We start from the raw sequence: 26,429 nt of genomic DNA, 5'->3' as shown, positions 1-26,429 counted from the left end.
AGATTTGAAAGTTGTTAAATGTGCGTTACAATTTATGGGCTGATAAATAACGTTGGTGTGCAATTCTGTGCAATATGCAAATGTTTGTACATCGTTTTTAATTTGCCACATTGTCCACACACTGATAAGTTCGTCACGAAGATGGTAGAAAAGATTCGCCGTTTTTCTAGAAGCATATTGTATATCTATCCCGTGTGTCATCCCGTTCTCGCGGGTTCGCGTTTGCAAGCAAGCTTCCGCGAGAGTGGCCGCTCTGTGTCGTGCGGCAAAGCCGAGCGGACGTCGCTCGGCTGGGCGCTCGGCTACCGATATTGTGCGGTTACGGATACACCAGCTCCTAGTTCAGTGACAGGCAATCTTCCAGCTCCACGATGCCACTGGGCAAAAGCTTCCGCATCTACCACAAGGTGCGGCCACCGAGCGCCTACAGCGTTCTTCTCGAACAGCGGTCCAAGAACGAAACCCTCCTCTTCGAATCCAGAGCCATCGCAGTGCTGTGTGAGTTTACTTCCCTCCTTCCCTGTTTGCATGTTGGAATCGGATGGATCGCCGCGATATCTCCTCGCTACGCCTCCTACTTGACGATAATCTCCTCATTATTTTCGCGACGAATCGTACTTTATTTAGCATATTTTGAAGTTTAGCCTGCCGTCGAGTGGTCGAGACCTCCTTTCGGAGGCTTCTATTGCCGGCAGTTGATACGGCTGTTTTAGCGATGCCAGACCGCTCGGTTTAATTGCAGCGTCGCTGAACTGTGTCGATCCTTTGCGAAGCGATTCACTTGTTCCTTTGTCGTGGTTCCGCGCCATCTGTCATGCTTCCGAAACCGGCAACATCGCGTTGCTTGACTGCAACCTGCGAAGTCTGTCGCTTTGAATTACTTAAAACACGAAACTTTGCTGAATAAAACTCTCGTGCTCCATCTCTTTCGTGTGGAGATAGGGTGGACAGGGACCCCCTTGTGACGCACAGAAGTGTAGTAAAACTTCGAGGCACATTCGTTACCAGTGTGTATTTCTCGTGCCATAACCGCAAGCTGGTTGGCATTACGATGTCACGACACGCAGTTTTCGCGTGTCTTTAACCACTTTCTCAGAAGTTAATCAACCAGTGGTAGCTAGAAGTGTCATCTTCCTGAGTGAGCCATAAAATATACAGTATATTCAAAAGTAAATGAGAGGGATTTAATCAGGTCGCACGCGAACAACACGAATAGGATTTTTCTGTCTACTAGAGCACTGGCTCATGAAAACGGTAAGTTACAATAGACGTCATTACACTATACAGGATTACACTATCTGTGACGGCGTGTGATGATTGTTTAGTCGCCATATAGCACGGATCATCATTCAGCATCTACACAATCCTGCCTTAAATGCACGCATTAAACTATTTACTGTGCTTAGAGCTAGACCAGGGAGCACCGTGGTAAATGCTTCATTCCTCAAAAAATTGCAGCTCAGCAAGAGACTGACACTGTGAAGAAGGAATACGCAATGCTTCTTGACGCCCATGGCTGCCTTGGGGTACTACAACTCACAGCGGGTTAGTATATATTTTCTGTATATTGCATCACATTGTTATGACCTTTATGCCATTATTGTCCACTCCAACACATTTGGGCACTATTGTTACGCTGCTGAGAGTATCTAAATCTGTCAAATAGTATAGGTTTTGGGCCTGTTGTTCTGCCTTCTTTATTATTTTTTTCTGGCATTTATATTACTGTCAGACTTGATATTTAGTTATGACACAGTTTCGTGAAAGCAAAAAAACCCAACGTGCAGCATGTCTGCTGTTATACGGCATCTTAGAAGGGAACTGCAGAAAATGGGTGATTTGAGAACAGATTTCTGAAACGATGAATGAAATTGCCTTAGTGTAGAAGCAGACTTTTTTTCCATCTCACTAGCATTATTGAATTGGCCGTCACATTTGCACTTCGATAATGCTGAAGAGTACCTGCCTCGAGGACAGTCAAAGCACCCTTCTTCAGCCTTCTTTTAAAATCTGTCTGGCTGACACGCCAAGAATGACAGCTCACTTGGCGTGCTGTCACACTTGCGCCCGCTGCCAACTGTTGTATAGGAGCAGCTTTGGCTTGCATTGTTTTGCCCTCGTGTCTGTTCTCTGCGTTTGTGCATGTATTTAAGAGACAAGTGTTTGACATGGTTACAACAGAAGTCTCCGCTCTTCCTCACTGTCGTCTTCAACTTCTGAGTGACCATCATTCTTTTGTTGGCCACATCACTGGTTACAAGGAAATGGGGAAATTCGTGCCTCATATTGGCGGGTTCGAGCATTCTGGTACTAACGAAATAAGGATTGATGATATTGTCATTGAAAACAGTGTAACACTAGCTGAAGCAGCATTCAATGGCAAAACCTTGCCTTTATCAGTGTAACCCATTACCTGATCACATCTCTTTTAAATATACCATACATGTTTGTTAACTTGGTTATTTTTTTTTCCTTCAGAATAAGTGATATTTATTATGGTTTACGCTTTCTTCACTAAGTCTTTCGATGAAAGAAATACATGGTATAAAGAATAGGTGCTCCTCTTGCATCGCCAAGCTGAAATTCTTTAGTGGTTGATTTTTAGGTCGGGCCACAGTTTTTTCCTTATTTTGGTCTCGCTATTACCACAGTTCACTGGAATAGTCATCGACCTGATGTGCATGTGGAAATTCATATTGGCTATACTAAATGTGTCTAAATACAGTTCTGCTAACTAGGCTCATTCTGTAGTCTCTGGTTTCTCATTTTTGCGTGGCACCATTCCCATCACATTCACCGATAATTGTTTCCAGCATCAGGATGCATAAAAATAAGTGTGTTAGCTGTTCGAAAGATAGTTTATAAAAACCCTTCTATGACATGTCGTAACAGAATCGTTAGAGAATTGCACAGCTTGCACACTAAGGTTTCCATATCACTAAAAAAAAAGGTATTTGAAATGTTCCTTAAAGGTGAATTGTAATTAAAAATCTATAGCAAACGTCATAGAGGAAAAAACATTATTTTCTTTACTATACTGCACACACCCACCTGTCATCTTTCTTTCTTTTTTTTTTTTTTCTTAACCTTGTCATGGTGGCTCACTTTCTACTGTTGCCATTTTGTGTTTACCATCTGTCTGGTGCTATTCTTTGTTTTTAAGAAGACCATAAATGCCGAATGAATTTGATCTTCGTTTGCCAAAGTGTTCCCAAAACCGTGCCGCGTACAATTTTGAATGCATAGCTGAAAAGCTATATGTACCACCCATGATTGGTACCTACTTTGAGGTATTTGTTTCCAAATCTGTTATTATTGCAGATGCATAGAATAATGCCTCTTAGCCTAAAACTGTTAGTGCAAATTCCGTGCAATTTCGGTCTGTTTGTGTTACCTTTTTCATTGTTATTAATAAAAGTAAGCATAATTGTAAGAGTGAGGTTTCAAGACTCTGTCCCTGGCTGTTCTCTATTTATTTAAAAAAAGATATAGTAATAAAATAAAGAACCTGTCATGTCACTTTTCATCGTGATACTGTGTAATTTTGCAATATGCGTAATTCACGATGAAACAGTTTCCACCCCTTATTGCAACACTCAGACATTCAGACAGGTAGATGCGACCGAACGTTTCTACCCAGTCACCTTGGTATGTGGCTATGAGTGTACAATATGCAAAGGTTACTCTACCACTGTTAAACCTTGCATACTAGTTTTACTCTTGTACCTTATTAATCACTCTTCATTCCTAGTTTTATTTACCTTAATTATAAATTATATGAAAAAGTTCTGCAAAAGTCCATCCTACTTGCTATGCTTGACGTTTTATTGGACATTGTGAAATCCATACACAGTGTGCTCTGAATTCTAGGCCTCCTTGGGGACTTTGCTTTGTAGTTTGTGAAATTCTGCACCATGCACATGCACCAGTTATCGTTCTTTTATGTTCTATTTTAGAGGCTATTTGAATGTGTGACACTTAACTGAGGAAGGTGCAACAAGTTGTGGATAGAGAAATGGTTACGATAACTTAAACTGGAAGAGGACTAGACGGTTTGGCAACAAATAAGAGTTAATGTATTATGAGATGGCAGACATGACATGACATGGCAGACATCAGGAAGAGAGGTGGACAGATGAGATCAGGAAATTTGAGGTGAGAGGCATGTGTCTTGCAGTGGGTGTAAACCGGCTGGCGATGATGATGATTATGATGACGGCACTTTCTCTTTTTTTCATTCAGGTGACACGGTGGTTCAATTTCTGGTGCTGGTGACGGGGTGTCAGTCGGTGGGCAAGCTGGGTGCCTCGGAGGTGTTCCGCATCACGGACACCCTCTTTGTGTCACTGCGCAACAACGCCCAGGACCTGGAGAAGGTGCAGGATGTGCGCAAGGTCCTCAACGCTGGCACCTTCTTCTTTGCGTGGACACCGTCCACTGCTGAGGCAGCACTCGACCTCACCCTGTGTGCCCAGCGTGCCGTCATGACCAGCGAGACGGACAACCGTTTCTTCTGGTGAGCAAGACTGAATTCACGTGGCGACCCTACACACGAGAATAGCCGTGCATTTAAAGAAATGGGGACTCTAAATATTGGCTGCCCGTTCTTTCTTCGAAATGATGAGCTAGACATGGCAAATGCATGCTGATCACCACGTGAAATTCTTCTGCATCTGAATTTCTTCTTTCGTGTAGTTTTCATTTTGCACTTAACAGTCGCATGGTGGCATGGTACCAGATACGGGGGCTGCGCGCCAGAAGAAAGGAGTAGTTGACAATTGGCACTCTTTCGTTTCGCCTTGTCAGCATTGTGACTCGTTTAGCCGGTAGGGAGACAAGTTGTGTCGGAAGCCAAAGCAGAGGCTTGACTGTACCAATGCACCCACTCATTAGATCAGTGGGGACACTGCACGTAGCAACAACATACAGCCTTTGTCAGAAGTTCTTGGGCATCAAGCTTGGATTTTGCATCAAGCCACATGTTTGGGCAGTTACGGCACACCCGAAGTCACTTATCTCAGCTGAGAGAGAACCCTCGTCTTCAACCCTCTGAACATCTTAAGAGTGTTCAGTTCAGTTCCCTTAGTGGCCTGAAGGTCCCCCTGTAAAGAAGGCATTATACAAGGGTTGGGTTTTTATGTAAATGCCGTAAATATTGTAGTAGTAAAAAGGGAAGCGGCAGCAGTGCTTCCACGGTCTAGGCGGGCTAGTATTTCTGTTTGTGGCAGTTCCGTAGTGAAAAAATACAGCCACTTTGCATGGTTAATCAGGTGCAAAGTAGGTGCAATAGCATTGCTTTGCCAGGTGAAGCTGTACCAGATGGACCTACTTCATCTCTGGGGACACTAACGAGGTGCACGGCTCAACAGCCTTCATCGCCACTGTTATGCTTTGTACGAGGCACATGCTACAGCATGCAGCATGACTATTTGTCCTCCCCTCTTCAAGGTCATGGAGAGAGGGCTGGACATAGGATTCCTCCTTTCTAACTGGGAAAGAGAAATAGACCGGTTTACATAGTTGATGCACACTTGGCCACCTTCGCAGCTCAGGATGTTGCGGCACATCTAGTGCTCGCGCATTAAAAGACAACTATTGGCTAGTTGTGCTGCTTCAAAGTAAACCCTCAAGGCTTTCGACAAAGGCTGTCTATCACAAGTGTATTTGCATCCATCAGATTTCGAACAAGGGAACAAATAAATACTGAAAGTGCGTAACTAATAGAGAGATTTAGTATACCGGGATCCGCTATACATCACCGTGACCCTCTGCCGCGCGTGGGTGACGCGCGCGCACTGATTGGTCCCGACGCGGAAGGTCTGTATGACGGCTTTAAGCATGTGGCGCCATCTATCGGCATCGAGGGGATCGGGGCATGTGCGGTGGCGAATCACTGTACACTAAATATCTCAAATGTTTCTGTGCACGTTGTTTTAGGAATCGAACGCTGCACATCCCCCTGCTGCGCTACGGTGTGGACTGCGCCCGGTGGCTGCTGAAAGCTGTCTGCGGAGGCGTAGAGATGCGCACCATCTACCTGGGCCACCAGCAAGCCAAGGCGTGCCTCATCTCGCGGCTCAGCTGCGAGCGAGCGGGCACGCGGTTCAACGTCCGTGGCACCAATGACGACGGCCACGTCGCCAACTTTGTCGAAACAGAACAGGTCAGCCAGGTTTCTTTGGTCACGGCATTCGTCTTCTCCTCACATGTTGCCAGAGGAGGGTAGGTTTGAAACTCGCAGTAGACTGTGCATGCAATGGCACAAAAAATCAATGTGAGGAGGCGTATATATTAGTTTGTGTTCTGAAATTCGGGCATTGCGGTCTGCATGGCGTTAAAAGTGTATACACTGGTGTCATACTCGCGCTGTTCCTTTTTCCATCTTAGGAAGAACTGTGAGGCACTCGTTGTGTTGAAGGCTGTTGCTCGATTGTAGCAAAACGTATAATTTTTACAGATGTGACCTTGATGCTCGTCAAGCTCGGTTGCTAGCTTTGCTTGCATACATGGTGATGTCGCAATTTTAAACAAAATGAAATGGACTCTCATGTGATTAAATACAGGCTGTGGTTGTCTCTCCCTTATTTCGCCCATGCCTTATGCAGCGCATTATTTCTGCAGGTGATCTACTTAGAAGATCAGATAACGTCGTACGTCCAGACGAGGGGCTCCGTGCCACTTTTTTGGGAGCAGCCTGGTGTTCAGGTGAGCGCTCACAAAACTCTTCTCAGGACAGAAGTTTCAGTCCATCCGCAGTAACTCATCCACTTGTGAACATCTACTAATCACTTGTAAGGAAGGACGCTGGTTGCTAAAGCACTGACTTAAGCCTATTTTTCTTTGTGACTGTGTCCATTGGCACATTCCTGCAGGTCGGGTCTCACAGAGTCAAGATGTCGAGAGGCAGCGAAGCATCCATGCCAGCTTTTGAAAGGTACTTTGTGATTTATTCCATTTTTACCTTTGAGCTTACTACGTCATTTGTCTGTTTATTCACTTCTTTATAACCACATCACTTCTCTGGAGTTCAAAAAATGATCCTCCGTCATTTTGTTGTTCACTTTTCCTCAAGGCACATGTCCATGATCAAGGAACGCTATGGAGACCAAGTTATCATCAACCTTCTAGGATCCAAGGAAGGGGAGACAATGCTTACTCAGATGTTCCAGGTGTGTGTCGCTTTCAGGTTCCTTTGCAGTTTTTAATGTCACGTTTTCAGTTCCTGGTTTGCCTCTGTGTTTCCAAATAAGCTGTTAAATAATTATTCTTCCTAGTGTTCTTCTGGAAGCTGCAAAAATTAAAGGAAACTGTGAAGACAAACCAGAGGTAGCCTGTATCGATAGGGTATGGCTTTCTGTTCAAAATAATCAATAGGAAACCATGCTCACCGAAAATTTGTTTAGTGACCTAGAAAAGGCCAGAAAATAAAATTAAGTGTTCCTATCACCAGCTGATATCACAAGTAAAATGCTTGCATTGACAGCGATCCTTTAGCCACGATCACAAACGGTATACTACACTGTCACTCCATCAAAACTATGGGAACCTGTCCTTTTCGGTTTCGACATCGAGAGTCTGAGGCTGTTGGCTGAAAAACACCTTTTAAGCTACCATTCTCTCGCTGCTAAATGTGTCCTTTCCTGCTGAATAAGACGTCAACATAGCCAGAGGGTCAGCTTTTACTTGGAACGATAATCGGATAAAGTTGACCTCGCTGTCCTCTTAGAGGATTGCGAGCATCAAATTTTTTATTGCATGTCTCTTGTTTTTAATGAAGCATTAGGCATTAGCGTACACGTGTCTTCAACGTAGCATTAGCTTATAATGGCTGAATAATTTGTTATTGAATTTCTTCTCTCATCTTGTTTCTGTTTTGCTACTTCTTCATTTTAGTTTTCAACAATGCTTAATTAAACCAGCCTGGCTTCAGAGCAAGGACGGCAACAAATGAAGAAGCAGAAATTGCAGTTCTTTCTCATGCCTCACGTGACCTGTGCTGAACTTCGACATCACAGTCATAGTTCAGTCATCGAAACCATAACGGCTTAAGAGAACGATTTCAATTGTAAACTATTTAGCAGCCATGGGCGAATACTATCTGGTTATCGATGTGTAGTGACTGACATCTTATGCATCATTACAAAGAAGAAAGCATGCAATTAAGATTTGTTGTCTGCAGTCTGAATAAAAAAAAAGGCCAGAAAAGGAAAGGGTTAAGCATGGCGGCATGCACAGTTCTCGGTCACCAGCTGCAGTGCTGAGTATTTCTTCCTTTCACATTTACACGGACGTGCAGCACCACATGAAGGCATCCCGGCGCAAAGCGTCCATGGTGTCATTCGACTATCACGCACTCTGCCGTGGCGGTCGGCAGGACAACCTGATTCACCTCAAGAACCAGATCTCTCCGCACCTGACCAGCTTCGGCTGCTTCTACTTTGATGGCACCAACATTGTCATGTGAGTGGTGCTCTCAAATTGGGTTTTTCACTGCAGTGTACAAAACGGATGTTTTATCATTGTCTGATGTCTCATCTTTTAATGAACATTGTTTGAACTCTGTTACGTCATTTAAAATAATGCATTGGGATGATAAGGGTGTCTGCGAAGAGTACTGTGAAAGAAAGCTTTCTGCATTTTGCATAGCTGTGGTTGCATGGCTGATTTTACAAGGTACGCTTTACGTAGAAGAATTAAAACGAGTCTGACATTCAATTTACATTCAAATGACATTTGCTTATTTTGTTTGAGTGGTGGCCTTGCAAGTTTATTATCTGGAAATCAGCCAAGATTCTGTAATAATCAGATAGGAAATCAAATCGTAGATTGAACCGCAGTTAAAGGTGGAATGAAATTCTTTGAGACTGAACTGACACCAATAAAAATGGAGCTGATAATCGGTAAAATGCATAGTAGGACAAGCCATTCATCACGTTGAGCAATTCAGAGCATTGTATTTCAGCATCCTTCTTTGCTGGTTTCAGGCGACAAACTGGTACATTCCGCACCAACTGCCTTGACTGCCTGGACAGAACAAATTGCGTACAGGCGTTTATCGGCCTAGAGGTAAGCTTGAGTACACGGCAACGTATCTCGTTTGCTTTTGTTTTGAGTGTCTGAAGAGTACCGTCATTATTGTGCAGCACTCAAAAACTGGGCCCTTATTTCAATTTTTCGCCGTTTTTGGAAGTGTCATTTTTGTCCTGATCTCAGGTCATCTGATTAGTGGAAACGCCAGAACCGAAAATGATGGAAACCAAACTGACATCTGGTTCTGCCGTTTCCACCAATGAGATGACTTAAGATCAGGACAAAAACGACACTTCTGAAAACAACACAAACTCAGAATACGGGTACTGGTCAGCATTTTGCCCAGCACAAAGTTCCGGCATGTCGATAGCACTCTGTTATTACTCTTCATCCACATGACATCATATGCCTGTTAAATAAAGGGACCTCTTTAGCTGTAATTTGCTTTGGAGAATTGTGTGCATATAGCGAACTGTGCATCTAGAGAAATGTCTTAGAGCTTGTTCACCAGGGATATGTGGGTCATGCTTTCCTACAACGCATGCGCCTACTCGGAACTTTCCCATTTACGGCCCCGCTGGGGTGGTGCAGTGGTTAGGGCGCTTCACTACTACGCCCAAGGCCTCGACGGCCGCTTTTCGATGGAGGCAAAAGCAAGGCCGTGTGCTGTGCGATGTCAGTGCATGTTAAAGAACCCCAGGTGGTCGAAATTTCCGAACCCTCCACTACGGCGTCTCTCATAGCCTGAGTCGCTTTGGGACGTTAAACCCCAAAATCCAACTAACCTTTCCCATTTACGTAGCCTTGAGTTTGTCATGCTCTAGGGAATACAGAGCGCCAACTCTCTTCCTTTCAGAGTCCCTACAAGATTATGTGTTGAGTAGTTTCACTTAAGATGCAGCTGTGACTGTGTAGTGTATTACTAGTATGTTTCGTGGGAAAGCAGCACGTAAGACTTGAAAAATTGAGAAGAGAACATGGGTGGACCTGTCATGCATACTTTCTTCTGCAGTGTTTTCTCCAAAGTGCTTTACACTAAACGGTCAGGATTGGTAGTGTGTGATCGCAGTATAACTGTACTTTCTTAAGAGATTGCTTTCTACTTCCACTTGATATTAAGATTTTTCTAGCATGTGGAGTACCACTATGTGATAAAAACCATAAAAACCCTCCTTTTAAAACTGTTCATTAATTTCTCTCATGTTCCTTGATTCCACAACTGCCTCCTTTTTGTTTCTGTCTCATTCACTGAAATGTATGGCATAGAGACCATGGAGTTTCTCTGAGTGCTGAGTGTCATTAATTCATTTTTTGTGCATTTGTGATTGGTTCGGCAGGTTCTGAGCTACCAGATAGCCTGCCTGGGCCTCCAAGACAAACCCCAGGTGGTGTCCAGGTTTGTCGAGGTCTTCCGCCAAATGTGGGTTCAGAACGGCGACCAGGTCAGCAAGATCTACGCTGGCACCGGTGCCCTCGAAGGAAAGTCGAAGGTAAGACAGTTCATGCTGCTTGCAGCTCCAAAATGCTTCACATCTTTGCCCGTGCATGCAGTGTGACAGGAATGTAGCATTTTTAACCCCTCTGTTCAGTTCCACGACTAGCGAAAGCTTTCAAATTCCGTGCCTTAAATTTTGCAACATTTTTTTCAGACATCATGTAGAGCTAAGGATAAAAGTGTTAGTTTTGTTCGTACTTTACTTTCGTGTCTATGCTGTCATCTGCTGTCGTGCTGCTGTCATCTGCTGTCGTGCTGCTGTCGTCTGCTGGCACAACTCACTACAATACTGTCGTGCTGTAGTGAGTTGTGCTGCGAAGTTATTGCAAAAGCGAGACACTGACGCGTACTACGTGCACTGTCCCTGTTCCAGCTGAAAGACGGCTCCCGGTCGATGGTGCGCACCATCCAGAACAACCTGCTGGACAGCAGCAAGCAAGAAGCCATCGACGTGCTGGTCCTGGGCAGTGCTATGTGCAGCGAGCTGGCCGACCGGGCGCGGGCCTTACTGCCCACTGCCATGCTGCACCGTCAGTAGTCCTCATATTCTTCTTCTTCCTCCTCCTCCTCACATTCACTCATTTGCCCACTGAGTTCAAATCTGCCCAGTTCTAAGGTTTAAAAGTGATGCAGATGGTGGTTCTCAGCATTTTGAGTAGCTCCCATCTTTCTTTGGCTTGTCTCGGATTTGTGCAGTTCCCCCCAGTGTGCTGAGGGCCATGTGCAGCCGGCAGCTGGAATACACGATTCCCCTCAAGGTCCGCGTAACAGTGGCCACGTGGAACGTCAACGGCGGGAAGCACTTTAACAGCGTTGTGTTCCGCAACCACCCCATGTCGGACTGGCTCGTCGACAATAGCGCCGTCAGCAGCGGATGCGGTCAGCTCACAACACTCACCATTTTCCTGAATATGATGTGATTGTGACAAGAAGTGCCTGATTAAAATGGTTAGGAGTTTAGCAAGTGGCTGTCTCTTGTCAAGAGATATGCCTTTTTCTCAAGTATGATTTACAAGCAAAGAAGCTTTTTCGCTTTTAATACTGACACGTGCGTGTTCTCTACTGATTCTGCCTTATCATTTCAATAGACCTGTTTCCATTTGTTCTTCATATTTGGTATTTTACAGTTCACATCAGTAGTTTCTTTCAAAATTAGTGCATGCATTTCCTATGTAATACGAAGTTCACTTGCGCCCTGTGTACTTTAAGTCCTTTATTTTTATATTCAGTTATTCACCTCTTTTAAACAAATACACATTCTCCTAAAGAAAGCAAAAGAGAATTATGCACGTATCAATAAATATTTCAGACTAACAATTCTAGTTTCACAGGTACCTAGCACTTCTTCCGTGAAAGGCATTTCTCATTTCATTTGTCTTTCCAGCACTTGTGGATGTCAGCCATCAAGTGGACACAACACCTGCAGATATTTATGCCATCGGCTTTCAAGAGATTGTCGATCTCAATGCACAGAACATCGTCAATGCCAGGTATGGTAAAGGGGCTGCTTGTATGTCTGGTTTAGATTTAGAATACAGAGTTGTTGCTTGCTAGGAAAACATTCGGAAAGTTCAGTTTTGTACTGTGGTTCTTTGGTTAGCACCAGATGAAATGCGAACGAAGATTTGAAACGAGGACACAAACAATGAGAATATTTTACTTCAGGTGCACTATTGAGCTACACAGCATTTATTATTTCTCATTTTTTGAAAAGGGATCCTTTCTTCTAGGCATGAAATGGCCCTACCATACAGTCCAGCAGAGAGTTCAGATGTATTCTGCATCACTGACTTCACGAAAAACCCTCTGGACACTTCCGAAAGAATGTTTAAAAACTATAGATACTATGTTGTAAGGGGGATTATTATCGTGAGTTGATCTTGCCAGGAACTGCTGCCAGCACACCAAATTAGCCTAGCATGGAAGACTGGGGAAACAGTAACAGAAGTCCAGCGATGTCATCAGATATTTTGTATAACAAGTTCTTGTCATTTTTTATAGCAGTAACACTAGGCAGCACAATGCTTCAGCATTCTTCTCCCTCTCCTCCTTGTTCTCACTCTAGCTCTTCCAACCAGAAGGAGTGGATGGTGGAACTACAGAAGACCATCAGCCAGAAGCAGAAGTATGTGCTGCTCACTTCGGCACAGCTGGTCGGCGTCTGCCTCTTCGTCTTCGTGCGGCCTGAACACGCCCCTTTCATCAGGTCTGTCGCTTTTTGTGCCGCAAATTCCTCTATTATGTCCTGATGCATGTTGTGCCCTGCGGCTAGTCGAGCCGAAGACTTGCATCACAACAGTAGATGATTTGAGCAATGGCTTTGTCTCCAAATTCATTTAGCCTTACCTCCTTAGCCTGGGCCTCCTTGGATAAAGTGCAGTGCCATATCTGCTGGCGTAACAATCAGAATTGATTTTTAGGATTTCCTGCATGCCTATCAAAAAAGCTTAACCCTATGTATTGAAGTGGTCATGCAAAAATTTGATTCACGTTTAAATTTTGCTGTTTCTTCCAAAGGTCTCGTCCATTTCTGAACGGCTTCAAAAATAATTTTTTATTGACTACTGGGCAGTGATGATAATGCAGAAGGCAGTGCTTGAAGACAATTTTTAGCACATAAGCTCTACTTCTTCCATGCCAGACCTCAAAACGTTTGGTGTTGAACTCTTATACTGTGCAGCAAACATTGTCGTCTTCATTCTCTAAGGTCATTCATTTGTGCAAGCTGGGTACTGTGCCTCATGTAAAACTGCAATACACTCTCATGTTGTGCACTGAACAACGTCGTCTTCATCAAGTTCCATCTGCGTTGTTCCTTCATTTAACCTAGATAGTAAATATGCATAGACATATGCTATCTCGGCGAGCACGGGCGAGGTCCGCAAGCGTAGTGTTGGGCGAATACACTAGGTGGCATGTGACAGGGAGAAGAGGAGTGATGTAGAGCAAGTCAAGACAGAGGCCGCAACTGTTCCAGACAGGCTGCCGAGACCATCGAGCAAAGAGAAGCTAGACTAGCTCGTTGCCAGGAAGCTTACCAAGTGCAGAAGCGAGCCAAGACCAAAGCGGCAGCATCGGCGGCGGCTTACACTCGTGAAATTTAGATAATGAAGCATCTTAAATGTATGATTACATAGACTAGCAAGCATGCTTTTAATGCAGTTGAGCAGTGTCAGGTAATGTCTCATGCTGCATTGCACCAGCGCTTGCACCTGCATTTTTGTGGGCAGTTTGTGCCCAATACTTTTGCTCCATGGTTATAGCATATTATGTTTGGAGACAGAAAAAGAACAAGCTTTCAGATTTTTTTTGCTCAATAAAGAGACTGTGAGATGAACCCTTCCTCGACTTTCTTATTTCACCTACTGGACCGCATTCTCTTTGAGCATCCTATGAATGTAGGTGTTTTACATTTTGACCTACTATGACTGCAACACTGTTTAGCACAGAGATAGTAATCGACTACTGCCCCTCCCCCCCTCCCCCCCTCCCCCCACCCTTTGCACATACACACACACACACACACACACACACATAAAAACTCAAAGATGGAATTGCGTTCTCTTCTGCAGGGACGTGGCTGTCGACACGGTCAAAACGGGCCTGGGCGGAGCAACAGGCAACAAGGGTGGCGTGGCCATCCGGTTTCTCTTCCACAGCACCTCGCTATGCTTTGTGTGTGCACACTTTGCGGCTGGGCAGTCCAAGGTGTCCGAGCGTAACGCCGATTACGCTGAGATCACCCGCAAGGTCACCTTCCCCATGGTGGGTTCTGGAGTAGACAAGGACAGGGAAAGGGCTTATTATAACGTATGCATAAAAGCAGCTGAGAGTTATTCAAACTGGGAAAGGCATAGGGGGGGGATGTTGTTGCTTTTATAATGGTGGTGCTGACAGCAGGCATTGGCACAAGTGTGTCAATGTCCGTGAAGGGGTGCGCCAGAGGGATGCCAAGAGTCTGAAGGGCACTTTAAATGCTCCTAAGGTGAACTTAAGTGTCACCCAAGTCTTCTATTTTCTTTTTAGGGCCGCCTAATGAAGGTATAAAGTTTCGAGCTGAAGCATTTTGTCATTTCATTGGCTACAGTTGCGGTTAGAAGCATTCCACAATTTCACTGTACTGGTTTTTAAAAAAAAATATTTTTACTGAACAAATACGGGGTACTTTACGACCGGGGGAGTGGAGAGTGCCTGCTAAAATGTGGAAAAATCATGCAGCACTGTAGATTTGGACGCAGACTGGCCTCCCCCGTCAGACGCAAAACTAGGTAACAAACAGGCAATCGCGTGGAGACATTAGCAAATCTACACGTACCTGCATCCGGTTATGGCAAACCACATGTTCCCCTAATGTCAGAAACGATAAATGCATAAATTCAAGCACTGATGTTCTTTTATACGAATGTTTTTTTTTTTTTTGTTTTTTTTTTTTTTTTATTGTGGATACCAGACGATATGAATATTCTTCAACATGCCATGAGATTCATATCATTGGGCTAACTTACTTTTCTACATATGGTACAGTGAACCTAAGCAGCGAATGCTGTCAAGTTGTGAGAGCATGTTGCAGCGGTGAGGTAACCTGCTTTGGCATTACTGTTCACGGTTGGCACGTGTTGTCACAACCCAGGGAAGGACGTTGAACTCACACGACTATGTCTTCTGGTGCGGGGACTTCAACTACCGGGTAGACTTGGAGAACGACGAGGTCAAGGACCTGGTCAAGCAGGGAAACTGGTCCGAACTGATCAAGTACGACCAGCTCAGGGTACAGCAGCAGCAGGGGCAGGTCAGTCTTCTGGTCGCTACCACTGAAGACCATGAAATGAGAAAAAAAAAATATGCCGGTCTGTGTTGTCATCTTCGCTGAGCCGTCTGCATGCAAAAACAGTCATTCCAAGTTGGAGAGACCACTGCCGCTAATCGTAATTTGCATGCTTTTCAATAATTTGTAGTTAAGTGATGCACCAAGCCACCGTTTTGTATTTTGTGGAAAATGGTCATGACTGACCGTATTTAAACTATAGATTATCGGCCGGAATCGATTGTTTTCTTTCTTTTTTATGGGGAGCATTTAAAGAACTCAAGCAGGGGCTTATTTGGAACTAGCATGGTGCAGATAAGTGCATACTATAAGATATTCAGAATGGAGCCTTGCTGCAAGTGTTTTTCCTTTCGTGTTTTCTACACTCGGCCTTGTGAGCTTGAACCAACATTTTTGGTTCATGGCCCCTGTTCCCAAGCATTTCACCCCAGAAGAGCCGAGCACCAGGCCGGGGGAAATCTTGTACCCATTGCCACTTCTTTCTAAGTTAGGAAAAAACAGCCGAATTGCTTGCCAAGATATTTTGCTTTTCTGGGCCTGTTTTCTGCAGTAGTGGCAGTTTGGCTTGCGTTTCTTTTGTGAGACCCGTAATCTTGGAGCGAGCGCATCTCTCTTTTACTTTTTTTTCTGACATGGCAGGTGTTCAAGAATTACCTGGAAGGGGAGGTAAACTTCGCGCCCACCTACAAGTATGACCTCTTCTCGGACGACTACGACACAAGCGAAAAGTGCCGTGTTCCAGCTTGGACGGATCGGATCCTGTTTCGCAGGCGGCGGCTGCTTTCAGAGACAGGTAAGGGAATTTTCACTCGTCGTCAAGGATTGTTGTTTTACTACAACAGCAGTTAATGGGGCAGATTTTTTTTTTCTGCTGGATTGTCACCGTGATGTGAAAGAGAAAGGGTGCCGCTGCTTAAAGCAACAAATGGTGCATTGGGTGGTGCAAACAGCTGCTGCAGAATGTTGCAGTAGCTGTACCATATGGTAATGGCATTTTAAATTCACCTTTTCTAGTGAACTTGTAGATGTAAATCGCAACATATAACAGGGCAGGAGTGGTGGGATAGCCTCTCTTGTTTTGTGTTGTGACTTCATCGCCAAGTTTGCTTGAAAAGATGAATTTAGGCTGTACCATGGAGTCTCGGTCAGTTTTCCAATCCTTTACCAATCTCTGTGCAGTGTAGTAGTAGCTGCAGTGATGTAGTGGGATATTTACAGTGCGTGGAATAGTATATGCAGATTATGCCGGGAACCACTCATGACGTCTTTGGAAATGGTTTTCGAAGGTCGCGACAAATGCACAGTCCGGGAGAGAATACTGTGGAGCATTCCTCATGGTCAGCATTTTGTTATGTCTTACCTAGTGCAAACTGGCAAGTACTTTGTGCCTGGTTTGCTCGTTCTGCTGGTGTCGTTACCTATGAGCCCAAAAAACAATAGTGTCTTCTTCACAGAATGCTTGTGAAACTTTCAAGCACCAAAGTTTTTCTAGGTGCCTTGTAATGTTAACAGTGTCTCAGCCTAGTACTCGCAGAGTACAACTGTTGAAGTGCTGCTCGTTGTCTTTTCTAGAATTGTGAGTTGCAGACGGCGAAATGGCGAACAATCCTTCACCTTGTTGTGTAGATCATGAAATTTCAATTTTATTCGACGTGGCTTCAGAGAAAGGGGAAAAACTGACTGAAAGGGGGCATGTTTAATGCGCGTTTCGTTTGCTTACTTTCACCGGCTACAGAAACTGTCATGTATTCTAGAGACTTCATTTTTCAGTGGGTATTCCTGGAGGATCTTTTTCAGTTTTCATTTCTTTTTTTTCTAATTCTGACTACTCGAATGAAAATATTTTTCGCAGAGGACCCCTTTTGGAGCCCTGGACGCATTGCACATTATGGCAGGGCCGAACTAAAGACGTCTGATCACCGGTATGCATTTGCTCTGCTTTCCTGGCTTCCCTAGCTCTTTGTCAAACTTGATTAATCAGGTTGCAAGTCGTACAACACAGATGTAAATTCATCATGTCTCAAAGCATCATAGCCAAGGAGAGTTATGACGACTCGTTTGCCTTGTGACCTTATTGATATTGCATACTTTCATACTGATAAGATAGAATGCTCGTCATGTCGGCTGGTGCCTAAAACTTGATTTGATTTGAAATGATTTTTGGGTCTGTTATCTGTAGCTGCTCTACATTCGAGCTCAGTACTCTATATATTCATTGCCCCTTAACGTAGCTCGCGTGTTGTCAGCCTTTCTTCAGCATTTGGGGAATGTAAACAGCTTTCAAAAAATGCTGAGGACCTACGATGCACTAATACAGCGCAAACAACACAGATACATTGGAAGAAGACAGAACAAGCACTGTTCTGTCTTCTTCCTGTGTATTTGTGTTGTTTGCACTGCATTAATGTACTGTAATAAACTATCTTGACCAACTAGTCCATATTGCTACCCTTCATCAGTTTGCTGAGGACCTGACATGCATTCAGATGCACAGGATGAATTCTGTTGACAGTGGTGGGCTGTATATCCACTGTAAAAAAGTAGGGTATGGTTAGCCTCAAAGCAATAGAGTACACCACTCTACTGGCAAATAGGCTACTTTCCCGGAGAACGGAGCCGTAAGTGGTAAAAAGAAAAACAGAATTAATGGTATTACTACCAACACCCATTTCAGTAGCAAACGGCATTGACATCAATTATTTTTGACTCAGACCTTTGAGGCTAAGACACACCCAAATACACTTCCAATAGGTAATAAAGGGGTCCTTTTTCTTTATTGATGTCACGAGTTTGAACCAAGTTGCAGGGGAAAAAAGTACTCCATTTTCAAATTCCGTTCCCTTAGCGGAAAATGCAGCTTTTAGTGCTCCTTAACAAACATCAACATGGCCACAAAGAGCCAGACAGTTGATTTTAACTGAGAAAAAATGATTTGGTGGAGTTGTTTGCTGTGTTTCTTGTAATGGACACCTCTGCAATGACAGCGTACCTCTCAAATGATCTTTTTGTCAGGCCCGTGGTGGCGGACATCGACATCGAGGTCTCCAAGGTGGACGAAGCGGTGCGGGAGCAGACGTTCCGAGAGGTCGTGGACATCATGGGCCCACCGGATGGCACCGTGGTGGTACACCTGGAAGAGGAAGGTGCCGTCTTTGAGGACACATTCCTCGCGGCACTCATCCAGACATTTGCGACGGTCGGAGAGGTCATTCTGATCAGGTTTGGAAACTTACATTTCGGCATTTCGTGTCCTCCTCGGAGGACGAACGCATGGCCAAATCCTCTCTTTGTCCGATAGCGTGCAAAGATGGTGGGGCTCCATTCTTGAATGACTATAATATTAATAATTGTTATGCTATGCTGTGTTTGTTATAATTGCTGTGCCGTATTTTGCTATGGTATGCTGTGCTAAGCCAAGCCAAGCATAACTATGAACAAGTTTTCACCTCGGTGTGACGCATAATCTGGTGCACTGTCTCAGTGTAACTGAGGCTGCCTTATTGCATAGATAAGTTTCATTTGGGGTTATAGAGCTGCTTTACAACACTTCCATAGGCCTTGCGGATAGGCTGGTTTAGCAGGGAACAGCTATTCTCCAAGGCCAAAATAGAAGCTTTCATAGTTTTGAGAGTCCGCATTATTGATTTCATGTTCAGAGGAGACGTATGTCGGGCTGCCGCTGTCTGACCTATGTCAGTGGGTTGAGTATGACAGTGCATCGCTATAGCAAGCTTAAATAATAATAATTGGTTCACAGGAAGGGAAAGGCGCAGTATCTGTCACACTTGCTCTTGTGGATACCTGAACCACACCATAAGGGAAGGGAGGAGGGTGGGATTGAAAGTGGAAAGAGAGAAAGGGGAGCCGTAGTGAAGGGCTCCGGAGTAATTTCGACCACCTGGGGATCTTTAACGTGCGCTGACATCACACAGCACACGGACGCCACTTCATTTCGCCTCCATGGAAACGCAACCGCCGTGGTCGGGATCGAACCCGGGAACTCGGGTACAGCAGTCGAGCGTCTTACCACTGCACCACCTAAAAACAGTGATATAGTTAGGTGAAACTAGGGCCCCATTTCGCCTTCCATAGGCCACTGCACGTTATCTTTAGGTAACATCTGCACAACTTTCTACAACTTTATTATGACAGTTTTGAAAAATTTTCCTGCATCAACTGGAGGCTTGTTTGTGGTGAAACCATGCACAAAGCTTGCCTATTGATGCCCGCTTTTGTCTCGTACCAAGTTTTACAACAATACTTAGTTGGTTCCGTCACACATCATGCAAAAACGGAATAATAGGCCTCCAAATGAGGCGGGATAATTTTTCTAAACTGCTACAAAGTTGCAGAACACTGTATGCTTATTAATTTGCTTAATAAAGAAGCATTTTGAAAGAAGACCACTTCGCCATGTAGACGCATTTAGAGCCAAATGATGAGGTCTTGGTACAGGCATGTTTTTCTTTCATTGCAATAAGTTACACTAGACAACCAAGGAAAAAAAGCCAATTGAGAATATGTTCTTCCTGATGTAGAAACCTCCATCTGCAGATAGTATTCAAACTGTTTCATCCTGAATGAAATTGCTGACTTTTCTAGTTTTAAATCAGAAAAGTTCTCTTGTTATAAATCTAAACGTTGTGGCATAGTGGAGACGAGGGACAGTCGTTGAAGGCTGCCAATATGCTTGTGACATCAATTGGTGCATTAACTTAGCTGGTAATTTGCAAGTTAAGCCTGACTTTCAGAGAGTGCAACACTGTACATTCTTCATCTGTCAGAATAAAAAAAAAAAAGTTGGAGGAAGTAATCTTCCTCCAACTAGGCAAAGCCATGGCTTTTACATCATCCTATGGTTGTCCTAACGCACAATGTGTGTCTTGTGGTTCCAGGTACGTGGCTGACATGCTCTGGGTGACATTCCTGGAAGGCCAGAGTGCGCTTGCAGCTTTGCACCTCTCAGGGACACAGGTGAGGTACCGGATCCCACCACTCCAGGGTTCGCGCGAACGACGCACACAGAACAGAAACACACACACTGACCCAGAATACTGCTCAGAATTATTGCAATATACAAAAAAAAAAAAAAAACTTTCAGGGGAGCACTTATTTTTGGTCGCCCTGCTGCAGTTCTTGGAACGGCCGTCATTCCTCTAGAGAGAGGGAGAGAGTTAAAGAGAAAGAATCTTTCTCTCACAGAGAGAGAAAGAGAGACTCTCTCTCATCACTTTCACTATCTATCACTAACTGTCTCTACCGGTTACTGTCCACCAGTGACAGAATCCCATTGATATCTCGCGGGCAGATCGCGCCTACGAGAGATTTTTGCCGTGAGCCAAGTAAGGCTTTCACTTTAAAAATCCCGAGACTTCTCGTTCTATTTAAGGACAACTAAAAGGTGGTGATAAACTTGTGACCCCATTTCTTTCACCGGAGATGATATGATAAGACATTGTGTGCAACCACGACAAATATAATCCCAGAGCGATTTTTTTTATCTTCTGTACTCTTCTTATTCCATTAGTTTTTGTTCTGTTTCTTAGCATGAATTTTTATCGTTTTCTTGCAGTTGAAGGTTTCTCTGTCTGTGGTTGCAACCATTTAGATACCTCATATGTATTCAAAAAGACAACTAACTGTGGATATAAAATACAAACAGTGCTGTTGCCCTTGGCAAGCAATCATTTACGGAGTGCGTCACTTTGTGCTATTTGCTTGTCAGGTGGATGGCCAGCGCATTGTGGTGACCCTGAAGACCACCAACTGGCCACAGGCTGTGGACCACGAACTGAAGCTTTGCTGCAACAATACGGTGCCACTCGTGGAGCCCTCCAGCAGGGACGGCGAAGAGGACACCACTCCACCAGAAGCTAATGACGGGGCACCTGACGGTCTGTTTTCCACTTTTTCATGATGACAGTCGGCCTTCAGTATCTGATTGGGCAGAGGATCGAAAATTAATTTAATATTTATGGAGATTGATGCCGATGCCTATCCTGCTTATGCAGAATGTTGGAATTCAGCTAGTTCAAATTGATTCAGCGAGTCCACAGTTAATTTTTTCTTCCTTCGTTCTTGGCTGTGGTGGGTTTCGTGCGGCAAGTTTCTGTCTAGTGACTGACATGGCAGACTGTTTCAAGCAGTGTTCCAAATGTGCTAGCCCAGCTTCTTTCCTGCTGTGTTTCAAGAAGACCACAGTTCCACTTGGCTCATTTTTGCTCTTTTTTCCTCACCAACATGCAGATTGGTCGAACGACTACGAGTGCCATTCACAGTCTTCCTCGGGCAAGAGCAGCCCATCCTTCTCGGGGGAAGTGGGATTTCCCCCTGAAGAGTCATCTGCACCACCGCCTGTGCCTGGCCGGTCAACGCCCACAATGAATCCGCCAGGCAGGCCTCCTCCACCGCAGAGACCACCACCCCCACAGAGGCCTCCCCCGCCCCAAAGGCCTCCGCCACCTCCAGAACAAGAGTGCAAGGCTGCCTCACAGGAGCAGGTAACTACACAGTCACTTGCACCCCTGGTACATGTTGCCACAGTGCTCACATCAGTTCTTTTTGTGAGCCTTGACTACTTGTGCCCAAAGGTGCGAGATCGAATCCCGACTTCGGCGGCCGCTTTTCGTTGGAGGCGCTAAAGCAAGGCGCCCGTGTGCTGTGCGATGTCAGTGCACATTAAAGAACCCTAGGTGGTCGAAATCTCCGGAGGCCACTACGGCGTCTCTCATAGCCTGAGTTGCTTTGGGATGTCAAACCCCACAAACCAAACCAAACTAGCACTGGAACTACTTGTTTTTGCCCCAGACAAATTTTTTCGCATGGCCGAGTACTAGTTGCATGCTTAGATCTAAAATCTAAAATAAATTTACCAAACGTAAATTGCATAAGGTCTATTTCATTTTCATCACAGCTGCATCTGTTGAGTGTCAGGAACATGGTGATGCACTCTCTTGTTGAATCATTACAGGTGTCATCGGTAGCCCCTCCAAGACGAGTACCTCCACCTCGTCCTGTGCCTCCACCTATCCGGCCACCGCCACCGGCAGCAGGTCCTGATGCAGTGGCTTCAGGGGCTCCTCCCCCAGACACACCCCCTCCCCCGCCTCCTCCGCCTAGAGTGGACTCATTCGAGAAGAGCCCCCCGGATGCAGCAAACGGCGTCGAAGATGCAGACGAGGAAGAACCACCGTCATCCCCATGGCAAACCTTGCCCCCTGCCCCACCTCTTCCCACTCACCCGCAGATGGCGGACCACACCCACCAACACCCTGTACCCTCAGCCCCTCCCTCCCAGACTCCACCTTCCTGTCAAGTGTCGGGGAAGCCACCGGCTCAGGACTGGCACCCTCCTCCGTCTGCGCCACCTCTCGCGCCACCCTCCTCCCACCAACCTCTACCACCTGCTCCCACACAGGCCCCACCACCCGTGCCGCATTTCCCACCACCGCAGCAGGTGCCGCCAATGCCGCCTTCGTCAGCTGACGTCGTGTCTTCTCCACCTCATATGGCTCCACCCACTGGGCCAGCTCCCGGTCTCCCCCAAGCTCCGCCCATCCCTTCGAGGCCCAAGGTGATGGCACCTGTGGTGATGCACGCTGGCGACGGAAAGCCTCCACCGATTCCTGCGAGATCAAAGGCTGGCCCACCGGTGATGAGCAGGCCAAACTGAAGTTGTCGACGTTCTGTGCCACCGATACCAGAAGAGCAGACGTCGAGGAGAACTGCCGGAGGCCCCGATATATGCATTCCATTTGAGGGCACAGCTTCAGCACGTAACACACAATGCAACCAATATGGCACACTCTGAAGGCGGTTTTTCTTCTCCGGACTGCTGGGGAGAGCTCCTAACTGGCCAGCAGAGTTGAAAAAGTTTAGCAAATACTACTACTACTACTGTTGGACGGTGGTATGGCATAGGAGCACAAACCATGCCAAATATTTAAACTGGCGAGGCGATACCTACGTAAGGGCCGTAAAGTTTGATTTGCTGATATGTTCTTCTGTTCCTCTGCCTAGATCTTGCGGTGTGTATGTTTGCCCCGCTCTTCTTTTTCTTCTTTTTTTCTCTAAATGAAATGAACTTGTTTCAGATCCTAATGCAAAGGGTACCCTTTGTGGTGTTGGACTATAGATTACCGTATCAGCCATTGATAGCTCCCGATGCTGGTTGTGTGTGTATGTCATCATGTGAATTTTTTTTTTTCTGCCTCCCTCTCGTATGGTTTTGCATGCTGTTGTGTCTCTAGTCAGGCCTACATAGTTTTATTTTAGCCGAGGCATTGTGTGGGCATGTTTATGGGAGCCTCTTCTTAGACCCTTAGGTGCTCTCTGGTGGGCATCCATGTTTGTGAGACTTACTCCCTCTCGCTTATGTCGATATTTATATTTCTTTCTTAAGTTATACACAGTCGCTTGGAAACTGAGCATGGAAGAGATTTCAAGTTACCACACATTATATTTTAGGTGCCCTCATGACGATTCCTTCTACATTGTTACTTTGTCACGTGACTGTTTACGCTATCATTTTTCTTGCATTCCAACATTGCACTGTATTGTGCTCCTCAAGCTTTTTACCTTTTTTGTACCTTAGCATTATTTTTTGTTTTTCTTGAGGTTATGTGAGGAATAGCTTGCCCTGACTCGTGTTGTCTTTCAGCGTGTAATAATCCCTTGCTCGCCCTAAGTTAACACTCCTAGATGCCTGTTACTGCTGATACAAGGAACTCATATTGTTTACTTCTGCTGCTGTCTGTTCTGTCACTGTTGCAGCTAGCTGCTTGTGGAAGTGTACAAGGAGTACTACCACTCTTGAGAACAGTGTCTCTAGTCTTTCGAAGGCAAACAATTAATCTTTTTGGTGGCGTATACGTAGTGATCGTTATTGATGGTGTCTCTTGACTGTTAGCACGCTGCAGCAATCAGAAATACTCCGATGTCTGCCACTGGTTGCGTCAACTGTGTCACACGTGTACGTCCCTGTCCCAGTGCGTGGCAGCAGTCTCTCAATAATATATATACACGATGTGTAAAATACTTTTAACTCCTGTATACATTGCGTGCATACCATATTAAGAGTGCTTTATGTGAATCTTGGATTTTGGCATTGCATCCGCTAGCGTTTTGCCTGGGGTGTGGTGTCCTAAGCTATTTAATTTAATTATGAAATTTCAGAGTCACATCTCTTTGTTATTTTCTTTTTGGCTGCTGGGCCATCAATGGTTGCTGTTGCAGAATAAAACGCATCTTTATATTTTACTTCGTGCCTTCGGTGCCTTTCCTCATTTTGTTCTTTCAGAATAAGCCTTCCTGCTGTATCACACAGCTTTAATAAAAGCTTTTTAATTTTTATTTGAGATTGTCCAAGCTCTGCTACACTTAAAAGCCAGACTTGCAAGCCTTAACAAATGCTAGTAGTGCAAAGACGCAATTATTTAAAAACATGGCGCCTGTTTGCCCGTAATATCCTTTGTTATGGACAACTATGCCTTCATACATTTGTCTAAGATTAGGACTCCATCTTCTTCAGGCCAATATAATGTCATAACATGTTTTGAATAATGAACTTTAAACTTTCTTGTTATGTTTTTAGTCCCATGAAAGAAACAAGCAAAAAGTTGATGGAAACAGTGTATATGTAGTGGTTTTAAAGCTATGAGAGATGCCATATTTGAGGTCTTCAGTGATTTCAGCCACATGAGTGTGCATCGCAGCATTTTGGTTTAATTGAAACTTGGCCACCATAAATCTAAATGAAATTGCCATACGGTTCACCATTTTAGCTTGGTTTTAAAAGATTTTTTCAGCTTTGGGCCCTTGGGCTAGAATGGAACATGAATATGGAAATGATGCCACATATTTGGACTTACAGTACACCAACCTAGCTCCAATAGCTTGTTTGAAAGTGTTAATTTCATACAGTGATTTTTTTATGCAAAGTACACAGACAGGAATCGAAACGGTAACAAAACTTTGAGATTAAGTTTTAAATTATTTTTGTAGGTTGGTTTAGAAAAGAAGGATGACAGCTTATTTTAATCAGTGCTTTTTGTTTGAAACACAATGTAAAATGGCAATAGGTCTATCTTCAGTGGCAAAAAACAAATAACTTGCATGATGTAAATAGTGAGAAATGTTAAAAGTCAATATGGGATTCAAACTAGTGTCGTTCATGTTTAGAAGGAGTAAGCCAGCATAAATATCCTATTTTCTACTATGTTTTGTGATATACTTGCGCATGTACCATTGACAATAGACAGAGGAGCAGGAGGAGGAAACAACTTTACTAACGGAAATGTGCGGACTGATATATGACTAGATAGATAATTATTAGCATCTCCTCTTTAACGAGGTGGTTAAAAGTCTCCTAGCTTGTAATATATTGAGTGCTCAATATTTTTTATATGTTATTGATTATTTCCTCTGCACAGTTCAATATTAATCCTTTGACCTTTTCCACCAATCCTCAAGTCGCCTCTTACTTGCTTCCACTGTTTCATAATTTAGCCTGCCATGGATGTTCCGAAACTCTAGTGCTTCTCGAATCCTTACGTCAGCATTGTGCACTGGTGGTTGAAGTGCCTTACATTCTATAATGCTATGTTCGATCGTTTCCCTGCTTTGCATGCAGCAGCAGCAAATATCATCTGTGCTGTGAAATGTTTGCCGGTAGCATTTCAAGCTCTATCATCGGTTTGTCCAGCATTTCTCTTTTGCCTATGGGCATTTTTTGAGGATTTCAATTTTTATTTCAAGGTGTTTTTTTCTATCGTTTTCTTCTCCATGACATTTGTATTTATTTGCAAGCCATCTAGTTCTTATCCCCCATGTCGTATCAATACTGCACTGGTGCAGGTACCTGAAAATCTGTGCCGCCTAGCTCTTCTCGTTCATTCGCCTCAACCGTTCTTCATAGTGCATTTTTCTTTTTGCCTCCCGCGCTTCGAAAGTCGTTCATCTCATATCACCTTGAACTGCCTCATTAGCAGTGGCTCCATGTGTCCCCAAAGCAAGTCTGCTGACTGTCCTCTGCTTTATCTCAAGCGCTGAAGTTGTGGCAGATCCCAAGCACAGCACAGC

At 44.6% G+C, this 26,429-nt stretch overlaps 1 protein-coding gene across 1 annotated transcript; it reads left to right on the top strand.

Annotated features, from left to right (window-relative positions):
• Positions 1-206: 206 nt before the first annotated feature.
• LOC146181820 (synaptojanin-1-like) lies at positions 207-24,608 on the top strand. Its single transcript, XM_084576820.1, has 23 exons — positions 207-498; positions 1,459-1,545; positions 4,243-4,516; positions 5,938-6,163; positions 6,622-6,705; positions 6,873-6,934; positions 7,073-7,169; positions 8,297-8,460; positions 8,985-9,066; positions 10,368-10,520; positions 10,899-11,055; positions 11,222-11,404; positions 11,910-12,015; positions 12,591-12,731; positions 14,098-14,290; positions 15,156-15,314; positions 15,990-16,143; positions 17,203-17,272; positions 18,363-18,569; positions 20,246-20,324; positions 21,076-21,244; positions 21,597-21,850; positions 22,321-24,608. Exons 1-23 carry the CDS (start codon positions 372-374, stop codon positions 23,020-23,022), a joined length of 3,930 nt encoding a protein of 1,309 aa, XP_084432946.1. The 5' UTR covers positions 207-371; the 3' UTR covers positions 23,023-24,608.
• The last annotated feature ends 1,821 nt before the right edge of the window (positions 24,609-26,429 follow it).

The sequence above is a fragment of the Amblyomma maculatum genome, chromosome 8 (genome assembly GCF_055883805.1).
Source record: "Amblyomma maculatum isolate TAMU_Amacu chromosome 8, ASM5588380v1, whole genome shotgun sequence".
Lineage (NCBI taxonomy): Eukaryota > Metazoa > Arthropoda > Arachnida > Ixodida > Ixodidae > Amblyomma > Amblyomma maculatum.
The sequence above is the reverse complement of the archived record's forward strand: the minus strand, read 5'-3'. Positions and strand labels throughout refer to the sequence as shown.

Excerpts from the sequence above, each read along its gene's own strand:
- LOC146181820 (XM_084576820.1), top strand. The coding sequence starts at position 372 with ATGCCACTGGGCAAAAGCTTCCGCATCTACCACAAGGTGCGGCCACCG. Across the intron at positions 6,935-7,072 it reads TCCATGCCAGCTTTTGAAAG|GCACATGTCCATGATCAAGG; the intron begins GTACTTTGTGAT and ends CTTTTCCTCAAG. Across the intron at positions 21,245-21,596 it reads TAATGACGGGGCACCTGACG|ATTGGTCGAACGACTACGAG; the intron begins GTCTGTTTTCCA and ends ACCAACATGCAG.